The sequence below is a fragment of the Pavona decussata genome, unplaced genomic scaffold, assembly GCF_977016875.1.
Source record: "Pavona decussata unplaced genomic scaffold, jaPavDecu1.1 SCAFFOLD_190, whole genome shotgun sequence".
NCBI classification, from domain to species: domain Eukaryota; kingdom Metazoa; phylum Cnidaria; class Anthozoa; order Scleractinia; family Agariciidae; genus Pavona; species Pavona decussata.
This window is the reverse complement of record NW_028145599.1, coordinates 190781-207867: the sequence shown is the minus strand read 5'-3', so window position 1 is coordinate 207867 and position 17087 is coordinate 190781. Positions and strand designations below refer to the sequence as shown.

Genomic DNA, 17087 nt, shown 5'->3' with positions numbered 1-17087 from the left:
TGTGGTTTTTGGATGCAGCAACTCTTGAAATGTAGAGAAAGGAATCAGCATGCATAAGATTCCTTCTGAATCCTTCTGGTGTCCTTTTCTTACGTCACAGCTAAGAAAGTGTCAAATATCGGACGCTTCTCATTGGCTCGTTCCTAATGAGCCCACGAGACAAAAATTTGTCCAGCGGGGCTTAAAGGGCGCAAAAATTTAAAAATTTCAGTAACTTTTAGCGCTCGTAAAATAAAAATGATTCAATATTTCAAAAAAAAATTTTCGAAAATGAGTTCTTCACAGATATAGAAATCTACCAAAAGAAAACAAATTGAAGGGTTAGGGGCACTTTAAATCAGTAACCTCTTGATGGGTTTTAATATTTGCGGATAGTGATGCCAGTCGTACCGACAACCACCACTGCCTATCATATAGACATCAATAGAACGGAATTGCTTGCATTAGAGGACACATAAGTATGCTCCTGTTATTTCAACACGTGAATGAACGTCGCAACAGTTCTTTTTTCCTTTCCAAAGCATTCATGAATAAGTTTTTTTTCAACGTGTTGCACATCAAAACCTCTTTGGTCTGGACCATGGAGCATGTTGTAAAAGCAGACTTGGTAGCTTATCTGTAGAAAAATATATACTATACAACCCTAGACCAACTAACTTGGCCTCTTTGTGATCACTCTATACGGCAATGTACCTTACAATAATTTAACCTGAACCATTATTCTGACTTCTTAAAGATGCTCGACATTCTTTATGCCAGTACATGTTTGCCTTTTAAACCTTATTTAAGTTATTTTTCGCTTGGGTCGTTTGTCAAAATGTCTTTTTTTTTTAGCAGTTGCTGATGTACTTAGTTGTTTTGACGACAGACAAAAACTAAAACAATGCAAAGTTGCTTCACAAGTCCACCCTCTTCACCTAAGCAGAAAAGAGTGACCGTGAAAGTTGCTACATTCAGGCCTGCGCCGTCTATTTCTGAATTACTTCACCATTTCCTGTGTCGTCTTCGTCCGACGAACTCTGAGGCTCCTCCTCAAGAGGTTCAAGAGGCAGCGCTTCGTGGAGATACTTTAGCGGACCCCCCTCAGCAAAGTCCGCTACTGTGTGCCCTTGGCCAGTTAGCACCCATCTTGTAGTTAAGAGCCCTTCTACTCCCACCGGGCCTCTTGCGTGGATACGACCTGTACTGATACCAACTTCTGCGCCTAAACACACGTACAGGACATTATAACATCAGTTCAGCACATATCAATTAATGTTCAGTGGTCACAAAATTCACCTACCGAGTCCAAATCGATATCCATCAGAAAATCTGGTACTGGTGTTATGGAATACACATGCACTGTCCACGGATGTTAGAAAGTGCCTGGCCGTCTCAGCTGGAAACAGAAAGATATTACTGTTGGTTTTAACCACAAAATAGTTGGCTCTGTTGATCTGATTACTCTGCTAGTTGCTATGTTATACCCTTTACGTTTTTCTTGGTTTCATCTGGCTTCCTAGAACATCCAAAATTATTTTCTCTTTTATTGAAGAGTCAACGTTACGTTATCAAAAACTAATCATTCAGGAAAATATAAATTCAGAAATCCTACTTTGAAGCAAGTCACAACAATTTAATATCTCATAAACGACAAAAAGCGTTGCCTTGAGGAAGACGGACAATCATCAGGCTTTCTAAATTGAGTATAACATGGACCCTGTAAATGGAAGGGCGCTTTAAGACATGACATGGAAACTAGGAGACTTTGACAGCACCGTTTCATTGTCAGTTTGTAAGATAAGCAAGTGCAACTTGAAAAGGAGAGAACGAGGAGGCAAGGAAAGTGAGAAAATAAAACAGAGAAAAATGTAACCCATACAGTCGGTGTTATGTCGGTACAAGGAGACCAAACGAGCTTCAAAGTTACGATAAAACCGTGAAATACGAAAACAAAGGGGGAAAATACAACAAAGAACTAAGAAAAAACCTAACCAACAAACAAACAAACAAAGGAAACCCTCTCCCAAAAAACGTTTGTTTACTAACGATTGTCCGTGACAATAACATCGGTATGTGAGCTTCCAAATTGATGGATATGATCAATAGCTTCCTCAACATTCCTGACCACTTCCACAGCACACTCGAGCCCGCTGTACTCTTTCTTCATACTCTTTGCAGGAGCTGGAGCCAGTGGTAACGTCTTTACTAGGTTAGGCCCGGCGTGAACTATCACCTGTACAATAAAACGGAAAAAAACGTACCTCAGTAAGGCAAAGGAGACAAATTCTTGAAACATTTTGGCCATTGGTCTTCTTTTAAAAAGATTTAAAAATGTATATTTTTCTAGTAGAAACTACTGAAGAAAAAAAAAGAACCATTTGATTTATGCTGATACTGGTGACACAAAACATTTTAACACAAAAAATGTAACCATGATTTACATTAAACAAAAAGAAACTGTAACATCCGTGAATAAAAGTTTGGGAAGACTCTACTCAGTTTTTCTCGTTGTTCCCTGATTGCCAGAGTGTTCATTTTCCTACTGATAGACTGCCACATTTTAAATTCTAAACAAAGAATAGTTGACACTAAAGTTGCCCCTGCTGTTGGAAACCCTTATAAGACTTGAAAGGTGAAAACATACAGCGTTTCAATTAGTTATACCCGAAGAACAGTTTGCACAAAGTAATACTGATTTGTGCAGTTAGCCTGTACATTTAATGCTGCGTCATCATTACCCGATGTTATACATAGAGGATATTACACGGCGGCGCGAAGATATGAATTTTATTTTTTTTCGAGTGGTAAAAACAATATTTTACGAACGAGCGCAGCGATTTTATTTTCCAGTGGTAAAAACAATATTGAGTGAGTAAAATATTGTTTTTAACACGAGAAAATAAAATTCATATCTTCAAGCTATCGTGTAATTTTATTTTTGTTATATTGACGAATCTATCACTCGCCATTTTTTCCGACTGTTTGTTGACGTCATCAATATCCTCACTAGTGAGGATATGGAAAATACGCCATTCGCATGAATTTTACAAGTGGTGAATTTTCCAGTAAAATGCTCCTGTCTATATGCTAAGGCGCGCTAATTTAGTGAGTACGTCATTGGTACCCGATGCTACAGCGCACGTCCAATTTAATCATATCGAGATTTCCTCTTTCACAGTTAGTACAGGTAGTACTATTTAAATACACTACATGTTTTCTGCATCAGAGCATCACAATGTCAATATCCATGGCACTTACTCCTTTTTCCCTGAGAGCTTTAAGCAGACGTTCCAGAAAAGATGATCTGATTAGGTCTCTGTGCACTAAGAGAGTTTCCATGGCATTGCAAGCAGCTGGATAATCACACTTGGAATCCACAACTACAAACAGAACACATCATAATCAGACTAAATAAACACGACTAGGTTTAAACAGTTTGCTTAGTTTATTAGTCCTCTTGAGAGTGGCTACTAAGTTGCTTAATGATCTGCTCAAATGTCATAGAAACTGTAGAGATTATAGACGGTTTTTAAAAGACTCTCAAGAAAACAGAGTACCGGTATATGGTAAATCATAGAAGTTACGTTTGTAATGTAACATTGAATTCATAGGTATGTGAAAGGAATGGGATGTTATGTTTTGATCCCGGTGAATAACATAACATCCCATTTATTTCACATGCATTACGCATCGACATTTAAAACCTAGCAATATGCAGAATGTTTGTCACATGAACCTAGTTTAATGGCTTAGCTCCCACGGGTGTCCTGTAGCTCAATAGTACAGCATTCAAACCAGTTATCAGAAGGTTATAGGTTTGATTCTTGTCGGAAGAACACGGATTATCTTTTTCCGAGTATGCCTGTGTAACTGACTACATATATCAATTCCTGGGTATTTAGCATATTAAGGATTAATACATATATGGATTCTATTCATGATAATGATGATGATGATGATGATGATGATGATGATGATGATGATGATGATGATGATGACAACACAAGCAGAGCACCACAATAAACAACCTGAATACACAATGAATAGGCTACCCAAGATTACCACTGCAAACAGAACAACGCAATAAACAGGCTATACAAGATGCTACAGACAGTAAATACTATAAAAAAATAAACAGGCCATCTAAATTACTACTACAATAAATACATACATACATACATACTTTATTTATTCCAGAAGCAGACTATATATACAGATAAAACTAAGAAGAAAAGCACTTCTAGAAAAGGAAGTTTGGAGGTTAGCCCTATGCGAAAACTCCCTCAAATAAAAGAAAAACAAAAATAAGTATACATAAATCGAGATCTTTAGAGTCAAATATTCAAATACATTTTGAGCTTAGATTTAAAATGCTTAAAGCTATCAGCTTCCACTATATCGCCAGGTAGTTCATTCCAGAGTTTCACAGTTCTAACGAAAAAAGAATGTTTATAACAGTTAAGTCGTGCTGGTTTCACATAGAGCTTGTATTGATGATTTGCCCTTGTAGACCGAGTTGTGGCGAAATCATAAAAGTCTTCAAATTTTAAATGATAAAATCCAAAAACTATCTTATAACATTCAATTAAAGATAAATAAGTTCTACGGTCGGAAAGAGTAGGCCATTTTAGTAATTTGCATCGGTCTTCATAGGACATTTGTCCTTTGCGTTGGTTTAAAGCAAGTCTTGATGCTCTTCGCTGTACATTCTCGAGGGCATGGATGTCCTTAACAAGGTAAGGACACCAGACAGGTACCGCGTATTCCAATATTGGCCGAACAAGGGATTTGTACAACATAGAGAAGACATTAGTATCGGCGGTGCCTACCGCGCGTTTAATGGAACCTAAGACTTTGTTCGCTTTGTTCACAGTAATACCAATATGATTACCCCATGAGAGATCTTTAGTTATTGTAACACCGAGATCTTTAAAATTATGTACGTCTTTCAGGGGCTTTTCTAAGAAATAATTGGTTTCTGACCTATCTCGGGAATGCGTAATTCGCATAGATTCACATTTATCCGCGTTAAAACGAAGCTGCCATTTGCGAGCCCACTCGCTAAAGTTGTTGAGATCATCCTGAAGAATCTGACAGTCAATAATCGGATCAATTATCTCTCTGTAGATCTTCGTGTCGTCTGCATAAAGTTTAACGGTAGATGATATGCATTCAGTTATGTCATTGATATATAGGAGGAACAATAAAGGCCCACGGATGGTCCCCTGTGGAGTTCCGGAGGTAACACACGACCAGTCAGAACAAGATCCCCTAACAACTACACGTTGTTTGCGCCCCACCAAAAAATGTCTGAGCCAGTTGAGTAGAGAACCGTCAATGCCGTTACTTTTCAATTTTAAAAGCAACCGCTCATGAGGAACGCTGTCAAAAGCTTTGGCAAGATCAAGAAAGATGACATCGGTAGGAGTGGATAAATTTCGAGATTTCGCCCAATCCTTAAAAGTTGATAATAATTGAGTTGCAGTGGATCTTCCTCTTAAAAAACCGAATTGGTTGTTGTTGATAAGGTCAATTTCGCGCCAAAACTTAATCATCCTATCAAAAACAATTTTTTCACCGATCTTACAAGCAATTGAAGTAAGGGAAATTGGACGGTAGTTTTCCCTCGAAGATTTAGAACCTTTCTTATGTAGAGGTGTGATATCTGCATGTTTCCATTCATCAGGTAGAAGGCCAACAGAGAACGATTTGTTTATCATATGCGTCAACGAAGGTGCTAATTCCAGTGCACACGATTTCAAAATGCATGGAGCGATATGGTCAGGCCCAGGGGACTTGTTGGGCTTGAGTTTTAGAAGGTGGCGTTTAACCTCATCTACAGAACAATCAATTCTCGCAAGCTTCTTGTCAAAAGTACAAGCCTGTGTGGGAAAATTTACATGATCTTCGGTGGTAAACACCGAGGAAAAATATGAGTTCATACTTTGAGCAATACTGGAGTCGTCTGTCAGAACAGATCCATCTACATTCAGAGAGATGAGATTATTAGTGCCTCTTCTCTTGGACTTGACAAAATTCCAGAAAGGCTTCGGGTTATCATATTCCTGCAGATCAAGAGCTAGTTTCTTTATATACGACCAACGAGCGGTGTTGCAAAGTCTCTTAACAGAATTGTTGAGTTGCCGATATTTTTCCCAAATAGTAGCTGTGTTACTTCTACGCGCTCTCTTGTACAATGATTTCTTCTTTTTGCACAAAACAATAAGTTCCTTGGTAATCCAGGGGGCGTTGGATTTCCTTCTATTCTTGCGTTTGGGAATACACTCGTCGACTGCTGTAAATAACAAATCTTTCCAGCAAGCCCAATTGTGATTAATATCGCTGTCGAAGAAGGCGCAATGCCATGGAATATAGGATAACAGTGATCTTAGGTTATCCCAATCGGCTTTACCATAGCAATACAACAGCTTCTGTGATTTGCGCTGGACGTAAGGTGTACCAGATAATAAGAAAGAGATAGAGTTATGATCTGAAAAGGGTTCTCCGACAAACAAATTGTTTATAAGGTCGGGCGAAGTCGTAAGAACTAAATCTAGGATGTTCGAGTCTCTGGTAGGTTCATTTATTAATTGTGTCAGGAAATTGTCTTGGACAATGTCCATCATGAGCGTATAAATGTCAGATTGCCGCAAAACTCTGTTATTCAACCAATCAATCTCCGGAAGGTTGAAATCGCCAAGAAGAATCAGCTCGTTCGTCGAAAACTCTTGTAGAGCAGCTTGCAAGTCATCTAAAGGCTTAACATCGTTATTGGGTGGTCGATAGAAAACTCCCAAGGTGACTTTGCGGTTATATGAAAACAGAAGATCGAAGAAGATGAACTCTGAGTCGTTCTTTGGAGTGTCGCGGAGAACCGCTTTGATATGGTCTCGCGTAGCAATCAATACCCCGCCTCCATGACGTCCATTGAGCTTTCGGTCCCGTCTAAAAACCGAAAAGTCACTAGGAAAGATTTCACCATCAGGAATTGAGCTGTCCAGATGAGTTTCAGTTAAAACAATAATATCATACCCCAGAGCGGCGATGGCTAGATCTAGTTTGCTTGATTTGTTGACGATGCTTCGTGCATTAGCATAAAAAGTTAGAAGACGAGTGGACTTTTGTTGTTCTGTAGAATTGTGCTGCTCGGAACCATTTGGACCAGGATTCGGGTTTACGTCGCCGCTCAACTGGAGACGAATGATTTGGTAACTTGCAACAGAGTTGGGATAATAGCAGATTCTTGACGAAGAAAAGCCTTTATGAAGGATTTGTGAAACAATATGGTGCTTAGCCCAAGACGCTGTGATCGAATATAAGTTCGTTGAAGCTGTAGAATTTTCTTGTAGAACCAAATAGAAATCAGCTAAACGTGGACACATTTGGGGTTGGCCCAGATCAATCGTTATTCCGCGGTATAGAAGAAGTAAACTCAGCATAAAACACAGAAAACCGGAGCGTCGAAAAGAGTGACCGACCGCCATGACTCTCACCCGTAAGTGTAGGGAAACCAAGAACGAGAAACAGAATCCTTTATCTCCTCCATAGCAAAATAGTTCTAGGTCCTTCACGTTATTGGCAATATGTGAGAACGTGAACTCATTCCTCGATTAAATTACATGGTAAAGTCCTTAAATCGGGAAGACGTTACGAACACTTCCTTGGCTTGGACACTTTACAATCACCTTCTCCTTTATCTCGTTCCTGTTCCGTTTCCGCTATATCTAATTCCCGCTGTTCTCCCCACGATCAGCAGTACAACCGCCATATTCTGTAGTTCTATTCCCGTGTCGTTCCTCACTTTAAACAATGTTGAAGAGAAAAATGCTTCACGGAACAGGGATGGCTCAGTGGTGAGAGCACTCGCCTCCCATCAATGTGGCTCGGGTCGATTCATAGACTCGGTGTTATATGTGGGTTGAAGAAGTTTTTCTCCGGGTACCCCGATTTTCCCCTCTCCTCAAAAACCAACATTTCCAAATTCCAATTCGACAGCTCGGAGCATTAACATTTAATACTGGAGGACTAACCAGCCTAACAAATCCGAGGGTAGATAAAGTGATTATTATACAAGTAGTAATCGTGGCTTATTGAGTGTGTTCGAGTTTAGCAGCAAATAAATATAATAAATAAATATATTCGCGCACAAAACTTGCAACAACTCTTCAGCCGTGACGCACAAATTAACAATTGAACAGCTTTTTTGAAGTTGTTTCACTACAATCCTCAAGCTACCATTGGAGCACCTTATGAAAGTTTGATATCTAAAAAAATATCAATTTTTACTCAACCAGTATATTCCTAAATCTAAACCTGTGTCATTCAAATATTTTGGAAGTCCTTTTGTCCTCTTAAAAAGGGAACTTTCTGGGCTCCACTAACCCAATTCAGTTCTAGAATAAACTATCCTTTGGCGATAACGCTACAGCTACACAAAAATAAGACGACGAAACAGAAAAGGCAATAAACAAGCCACCGAAACAACAGTAGAAAGAGACAAATAGAATAAACAGGCTAGTTAACAAAAATATGAACTTTACCGATGTTTGTTGCCATTTCAAGGTCGGCGGCATCTTTGTCAACATACACATGGCAGATTCCCTCAGCATGCCCAAGAACAGGAATTCCTTTACTCTCCGACTGAATGCGTTCAATCATTTCACTAGAGCCTCGAGGGATAACCAAATCCACATATTTATCCAGCTGAAGGAGATCGTTTACATCTTCTCGAGTACTAACCTTTCAAATGGAGGAATTGAACACTAGTTTTACTAGAAGGTTTACACTTTGACAAAACCAAAGTTACCATGCTAACCTGGCAATATGAACTACGTGATTTACTTGAGAAACTAAAGTAACTTAACGTTGCTTGTCCGGCATGAATCTAGTATACGATCATTTCTTGCACAAAACAAATTTGGAGTTACTTCTACAGTTTAAGTGGCACAAAACTATTACAGATTCACTGACCGAGTTTCGGACTGTAAAGAAGAAAAGACGATTAAAGGCCACGGAATCCAAACATCCACGTAAATCAGGTAATATAATTAAGAAATTTAGGAACAAAAGAAGTCATGGTGAAATGATCGGTAATCAACAGGCTGGTCTTTGCAAAATAAAGAATGTTCTGATCGATTGTCACGGTGGAAATGTTGAAAGGTTTTATGTTTCTTACTTTCAAAAGTATTCGATAACAAAGCCAAATTCCAATTCTTTAAACTTAAGTTGGTTGAATACAGGCTTACGAACAACATCAACACCCGAAGGACAATCATTCAAAGTTTAAATACTTGAATTTGATAAACTAACCAAACTAACAGCCTCCGGTGGAGCATACAACGACAACGCCTCTTGTACAAGATTGTGAAGACATTTGTTGCTGTGGTAAGCCTCTTTACCACCCTTCAATAACAGACCATTAGCTGTGCTAATGGCAAGAGCAGCGACCTAGTACAAATAACACCATGTTAAGCACATCACAGTTAGCAGCCCATGATCAACAGGCTGTACAGTAATTGTTCCCATTGTAAAACTATCCGTTATTTAAACAAGAGCTTTTGTCACACAGTAGCTGCTTAAATCGCTCATTTGAAATGTTGTTAGCGACCTGGCCTTTGAGCGGAAGTGAGCCTGAAGTTGACTTTGTTTGGTTACAAAACTCACTGTTTTACATACGTAAATCATGTTTTTCTGAAGCTAACTACTTTGCATTTAAATAAGCGGAATAGCACTGAGGTTTGTATCATGACAAAATTAACTCCACCTTCGCTGCCACAGGTCATTAACTCATTATACAGTTGTATCCTTAGTGGCTGAATCCAATGCACACAACCCTGGTTTTAGATGGAGATATTTCATTCTCACAACAGTTAATGGCATATTAGAATTACTTATAATTGCCAAGACTGGTACTATAATGCCAAGTTAAAAACATTAACCAGTAATAATCAAAGATTAGGGAGTGCGTTCGATGATCTCTCTCCTTTGCCAAGTTGGTGATGATGTCATGCGCCCCTGCAAAATCTACAATTAGGAGAGCGTTCTTTCTACGTCAAAGCAGTAGTATTTCAGTAGTTTTATCAGGTACCTGAACCAGTGCATCGGGGCGGGATTCAAAAATAACAAGCAACACTCCAATGGGAACTGTTTCCTGTTTTAGCTCCAAATCCTTAGCTATCCTGGTCCGCCTTATTACACGACCCAGAATGTCATGTGATGCATCAGCAATTTGCCTGAGTCCCTGTGCGAGGTTTTCCAGTTTAGCTGGGGTCAAAAGTAGTCTGGCTATCATAGGAGCCGGGAGACGCCCTTCAAAACGAGCTTCTTCAAGATCTTTGGAGTTGGCATCGAGGATTTCATCTTTGCGTTCAGTGAGAAGATCAGCTAGTTTGTAAATGATTCTGCCTCGCTACAAAATAAAGAAGGAAAGTGAAATTATGTTAAAATATAGAAACCCTTTCTTACCCTTTACGAAAGAAACTTAAAAAACTTGAGGATGCATGTGTATATTTAGCTATAGACTGACGCGTTTAACACAAAAATTAAGTCAAGCAAACCAACGCTTGTTTTCAACAATTTTTAACCAAATGCCCTGAGTTGACCACAATTTCAATGAAAACTTTTTAAATGACAATATTACAGAGGTTGCATAACCCTTTTTAAGAACGTCTTCTCCTGAGCTGAGGCTAAACATTCTTAAAAATTTATGTTTTGCAATTACGAAAAAAAAATGGGTTTGTAGTAAATCACCTCAAAACCAAATACAAACAGTTTTGTTGCTGATTGACCTCACGTATAATTGTTGTGAAATGAAGTTAAAAGTTGTAATTGGGTACACTTAGCTATTTTATTTTATTCTCAAGTTCTTCAGTTCAAGACAAACGTGAACTATTACGTTTAATATTGTACCTGAGTGTTCTTCTCATTTGAAATACAAAAGTAAAGTTGTTACACAAACGACAGGCTTGGATATGTTCCTAACGTGTTCTTAAAACTTGGACTTTGTCAGGTTCAAGGGTTTTTTTTTTTTTAATTTTTTTAATAAAATGGGTGTAAGTTATAAAATTATTTTGGTTCACGTAAACTTGGTTTTAGGGAGACATTTTAATTAATAAGTGAACTGAACATGGAAGAGATGCTATACATTTTTAAACCCATCTCCTATGAACAGGGGGCCTGATTACCTGGTCGGAAGTCAATGCTTGAAGGGCTCTGCCTCCTTTACGGGCTGGAAAAGGAGACAAAAAGTGAAACAACACTAAATAAGACCACTAAGAGCAAGAAGCCGGCACGGTCTTGCTATATCTAGATCTGGAATACACATACGACAACAGTGTTCACTCAAAAAGTCTCGAACGTGTAAGATAGAGTCAGCTACTTAGAGGTCATTGTACATCACTATGTCTTTATTAGAACGTTGCTGTGCATGCCAGCCAAGTTGCCAAAAGTTGAAAAATACTTTTAAATTCATAAATAAATTAATGCCTAGCATGAATATTCCTTTATTTGCCTGTAAGTTACAACCCAGATTTTTTCCCGTTGATTTATGGTCCAAAACGAGGATCCTTAACTTACAAAACGGACCGTGAAAACGAGATAAGTAAGATATCTCTGAGGTTAATCGGGCACGCGGGAAAGGAAACTTTCAAATTTGGCGGGCCTTACAATGAAATACGGCCTGCAGAATTGACCAATCATATCACGCGTACTATAAACTATGTTGTAATGAAACGTTATGCTGTTCCTGTTGTTCTAGGATGGGGCGCAATATGGCGAAGACTGTAAATAAAGCATCCAGGGTCAGCCAATTTTACATTTGAGAGAAAGATTAACAAATAACAATTGTATTTAGTGTCACTTAACGTTACTAAATTTTACAGCCATTTGTACTGCTACTAGATGTGATATGTTCCACAAACCTCCTGCTGCCTGGTTCTCCACAGATGGCCCTGTTTCTTCCACCATAGTAAAAAATGTTCCAACTTTGCGACCGTCCAATACCTGACGAATCACATAATCACTACTGGTACCATTTGCTATCACCACACTGGTGCCTCTCTCAAGTGCCCATGCTGCAGCCTAAAAAGGGAGGAAGGTCAACGACTACTGACAAAACACACTGACAACACCTTTTAATAAGATTTTACAAACAATTTAAAAACTGTGTTGCTCATGATGATGATTAATGTGCTCATTTACATCTTCACATAAATTGTAAGAATGCATGCTCATCGCCATACCTCCAGAAAATGAATATCACACATATTGATATGCATAGTGTGGCTACCCTTGAACAGGGGCCAATTGTCAATCCAATCCAAGTGAGCTCCTCCACCCTCACAAAACAATACTGACACACCACGCCCAACTGCGAGGCAATGCGAAATCTGCAGCCATTCCCTCCGCAACAAACTGAGACACATTTACAGGTTCGTATATTTTTATTTTTTTTAGGACAACTGACAGATAACCTTGGCGCTTTTACGACTGCATGAGGAGGAAGCGCTACCAGGAGCAGAATGAATGAAACACTATTCCCAAAAAAAGAATAGGTCCCAAAAATAAACACAAATATCGTCTGTTCTAGATCTGTGCACTCCTATTCCGGAATTATCCCAAAAGAACGCGCCCTTAAACTTCAAAATATCATTTTTTCCAATCAAATTTTCAGGGTGGTCTATCGGAAGTGGTCTGTGAGGTTGTCCATGGAACCAGTTATTTCTTATCAATTATTTTTTGTTTACTCATACATAGACTTTATTTAATCTCTTTCATATTTTCTCGAAGACTTGTATGACCTACACTGCCTGAAATTGTCTTTCTTTATAAGTGCAAACACGCTGTTGTTTCTTACGATTTTAATCTTCACCCGCTGACGAAGGTCGTACGACTGAAACACTGAAGACAAAAGTTTAAAGAAGTTCGCTTCCATAGGTATATGTTTTTTCCCTCAAGTATACTCATCTACAGCACAGTTGGACTTGGCAGCACAACATCCTTCTGGATATTGTCTGGGTGTCTTTGTTTGTCCACAAACTTTAAATTATTTTGAGCATTTAGTACCAATTGGCAGTTATGAAAATATACCTTGACTTTGGACTCCATGCCTCCACGCCCCACACGAGATTTGTCTCCAAATTCAATGTTGCTGACATCATTTGGTCTGAATGTGTCCAGGAGGCGGGATTCAGGCTGATCTGGAGGGCCACTGTAAATACCGTGCACGTCTGACAACATCATAAGCAAGTCTGCTTTCAACTCCACAGAGAGCAAAGCAGATAAGCTGTCATTGTCCTTTATACTGATCACCTGAAAAAATGTTCAACAACTTAGTACATGAACTACACTTTATTGCTGGTATCTATGCTGCAAAAGACATTAAATCCACTGCTATGGAACCTACAGAGAAATAAACTGTCCATAATGCAGGCTTCACATAGAGACAACAAGTCGACGACACTCATGTTTAGAGACTAATGCTAGAACAAGGATAAGTGTATGCATTTTTCTACTATTTTCCCGTCATTTTAGTGGAAATTCCAAGGGCAGGTTTTCCTCTACTAAATTTAGACCAAATAGAGCTGAATTTGTGTTTACACTAATTCATTCAACCATTTGCCACTTTTTCCAGCTGCACTGCTTTCCTGAACTTCTCAGTCTATTCTTATTTGTTTACGTTTTTTTTTGTACATGAAAGTAGTTTGTGCGTACAGACAACACGTTCAGGTAGCTAAAATGTGTTAGCATAATTGAACGCAATGTAACTGGTGTAACTATCTTGAAAACTGTTGCAAATGTACGCACACTTTTAACTAATCATATGTCCACGCGAACATGTCTTTTTTGTTGTTGTTGTTGTTGTCAATATTCAATAAAATCTGTAGCAATAGGCCATTTCCGAGTTGATGTAAACCTCACGATGAAAGCGAGGCTAAGTGCAAAACTTTTCATATGAAAATTAGTTTTGTTTGCATATGAATGGAAATTAATTTCCATAACAAAAACTTTGCACATAGCCTCGCTTTCATAATGAGGTGCAAAGCAACTCGGAAATGGTCTATTTCTTAGCTGGTCTAGTGTACCCGTCGTGTGAAATGTTTTAAATTCTCCCTGCAGAAAGTCAAAATATGCTTGAGATCGCCGCTTTCAGGGATGGTCTCTTTTGAAGGGTCACAAGCATTCGTACCATTCAATATGTCATCCTCAGAAAATTATGTGTGTTTAAGAAGCGTATACATAAAGGAATAAATTCCTAGATTTAAATTAACACATTCTTTATTGTCAATTATTTTATAATTGAAAGTTGATGCTAATGTCACAATCAGTTCACATACAGAAGGGTAATAAATTATGAAATAAACCTCTAAGCATAATACAGTCTACAAGGCAGCAGTGCACAGGATGTTTGTCCCATGAACCTAGTTTAATGACCTTAGCTCCCACAAGACTCCTGTAGTTCAGTGGTAGAGCAATCCGAACTAGTAATCGAAAGGTCTTAGGTTCGACTCGAATTCCCTTTTTCCGAGTTTGCCTGTGTCACTCACTGAATAATACACCATTCTCAATATACGAAATTATATTCATTAAATTGATTCAGTATTTTCATTTTTATAAAAATGGCTTGAGCTAAGTAAGTTAATTTGCAAGGCATTTCCTAGAGAGAATTATGTAACGATTTCAATCCGAACTGAGTTGTACATGAATTTACCAATGCTCCATAAGAAGGCCAAACTGACCGAAATGTTGGGGGAAAAAAAAAGTCGGAGTACAATATATTGGAATTGGCATTTTAATTACAGATGATACAACAAAGTGAAGGTATTGTTTCCTAATCCAGCTATTGTATTCATACTGAAACGAAAAGTTACGTAAACAATTTATTTGGATTCTGTTTAGGTAACTCTTCGTCTCTGATGATAAATTTTTGTGGGTAGAGGGGTGGGTCAGAATTGTTAACTGCTCTTACCAAACACGAAGGTGTAGTGTAGTACATGTAGCTAATGCATTGTTCTTCTGATCAGAGGATTGTAAGAGGTGTGCTTAGTCAAAGCTGATCTCTCTACCCTGGTGTTAATAAGGTGACTGCAATTTTTAAAATTGCATTGTACATCCACGCACACATAATTTGTGATATAAGCGGATGCACAATGAAATAAACGTGGGTTTTCCTTGCACTTGTGTTGAATCAATTAGCAAATGTTCTTTTTCCATAATTTCCAGCAGCTCTTGTAAGATTTGTTTTCCCCTATTGCTGTACTAGGAGGCACAGTACCTAAAATGTTATTTATATTTTAGCCTAGGAGTCACATGTATTCTCTTTGTGATGTAAGCTGTTTTAATGCTTCATCAGCAAAATGAGTTATTGCTAGAAACGTGTGTTGCCCATTACTTGTGGGTATATAAAACATTTTCTTGGGTCAATAGTGCTTGACGCTCTGTGCCTTTGCCACGAAATTTATATTTTATTGTTTTATTGTTGTATTTTAATGATATTACATTGTTTAAAGTTCTTCTTTATCTCCGTAATTCCTGTGCCCACCAGACACAGCATGAGCTGATCATACAGAATCAGATTTGAAAGTTGATATTACCAGCAAATATTATGGGGTAACTTTAGTGGATAGTATCTCTTCCGCAGGCATGGCAAATGGGAATGCAAATCCACTGTTTATAGTGGAAGTAAATTTAGCTACAGGCAATCCACTCAATTATTGAAATGAAACTTAAGCAGTTTAAAATCCCACATGGCAGGAGGTAAATTTTTTTTTTTTTTTTTTACATAAAATTGCTTTGAACTATCAATGAAATTCTAAACAAAATTGTACATCTGCATTTATGTAAAGAGAATCCCCTTGCCAATGAACCATCTTGGAGATTACTGGGGATTATAACCCCAGAGAAACAGACCTAATGGTGTGTCTAATCTGCTGAATAATTACCTGACTTACTAATCTATTCATTCCTGTGCATTATATTGGTAATCAGTTCCATATTTCCCAGTTTGACTATCGACATTTCTCTTTCAGGATTCAATTCGTTACTAATAAATGCTTAATTTATCACTTAAATCAATGGGCTTTTTTTAGATTCAATTATCATGGATAACTTGAGACAAGTGAAGTAACATGAGACAGCTCTTCAAAGCTAAACATCACTTACCGGTCCTCTCCTCATCTTAACAAGGTGGAAGGTGCAGAGGGAAGGAAGGTAATGCGTGAAAGGGAAGGAGACAATAGTGATATTAGAAAAGCTGTTTTACACTAATTTAAGCAATATAAATAAATAGTCAAGTTACTTGAAACAGTGTGATTGCAGATTTTTTGTAACATGTGGGCTTTTCTTCACTACATTTTATGACAGCCCTTTAGAAAGGTGAAATTGTAGTCCTAGTCAAATTAAAGACTGCACAAAGGGAACACTGGTGGAAAAAAAATTCTAAAACACCAGACTCTTGTAACAGTTAATTTCAGAATTTATGAAACACTACAATGTCTGAAGAAATATTACAGTAACATCCTAATAGAGACCTATCTCTGGAGAACTTTCCATAGTCTTTAAGTTGGGTTTGACATCTGTTTCATCCTCAGGTCTTTCCCCAACCATCTTTAATGTGACCAAAAAAGAGATTTTCACATCTTTTAGCGGATGAAACATTAAATATTAAACGGGCAAGTACCCTGATGGGTGAAGTCTACAGACACCTGAGGGCAAGTGAAAAGCTGGGGCAAACTTTAGGTTGATGTTTAGCTTTTATAACCTCTGATCTGCCTACACAAAATTCACGTGCAAAACATCACCCTTTTATACCTGCCAACTCTCACGCCTACAGGTTGAAAACTTCGACCTCACGCTTACGAACCAATTTCTCACGCCTGGTTGAAAAATAAGAACTATCACAGCACTAACTGACACACTTTCTTAAAATGTGTTCAAACCACGAATCAACAAGTTTTTCGAAATTGATTTAACTATAAAAGTTAACGCTAAAAGAGAACGACGTTTCGACCGTCCGACGGTCATTTTCAAGTTCAAGATGAGAAGTAAAATATGTGCTTATATACAATTGTGAAAAAACTAATGAGATACTGACTTAAAAAGCTCTAAGA

The 17087-nt window shown here is 38.1% G+C and overlaps 1 protein-coding gene across 2 annotated transcripts in view; it reads right to left on the bottom strand.

Annotated features, from left to right (window-relative positions):
- Positions 1-814: 814 nt before the first annotated feature.
- Positions 815-17087, bottom strand: part of LOC146462179 (delta-1-pyrroline-5-carboxylate synthase-like) — a 49887-nt gene continuing 33614 nt past the window's right edge. The window contains exons 5-15 of one of the 2 annotated variants that reach the window (XM_085085835.1): positions 16141-16155; positions 13069-13290; positions 11901-12060; positions 11166-11209; positions 10070-10390; positions 9292-9429; positions 8523-8721; positions 3241-3362; positions 2029-2215; positions 1283-1378; positions 815-1204 (exon numbers count right to left, since the gene is read on the bottom strand). In XM_085085835.1, the coding sequence (XP_084941961.1) occupies positions 969-1204; positions 1283-1378; positions 2029-2215; positions 3241-3362; positions 8523-8721; positions 9292-9429; positions 10070-10390; positions 11166-11209; positions 11901-12060; positions 13069-13290; positions 16141-16155 (1740 nt within the window). In that variant the 3' untranslated portion in view covers positions 815-968. The remainder of the gene's footprint in view (positions 1205-1282; positions 1379-2028; positions 2216-3240; positions 3363-8522; positions 8722-9291; positions 9430-10069; positions 10391-11165; positions 11210-11900; positions 12061-13068; positions 13291-16140; positions 16156-17087) is intronic. The other variant, XM_085085836.1, reaches the window with a different exon arrangement.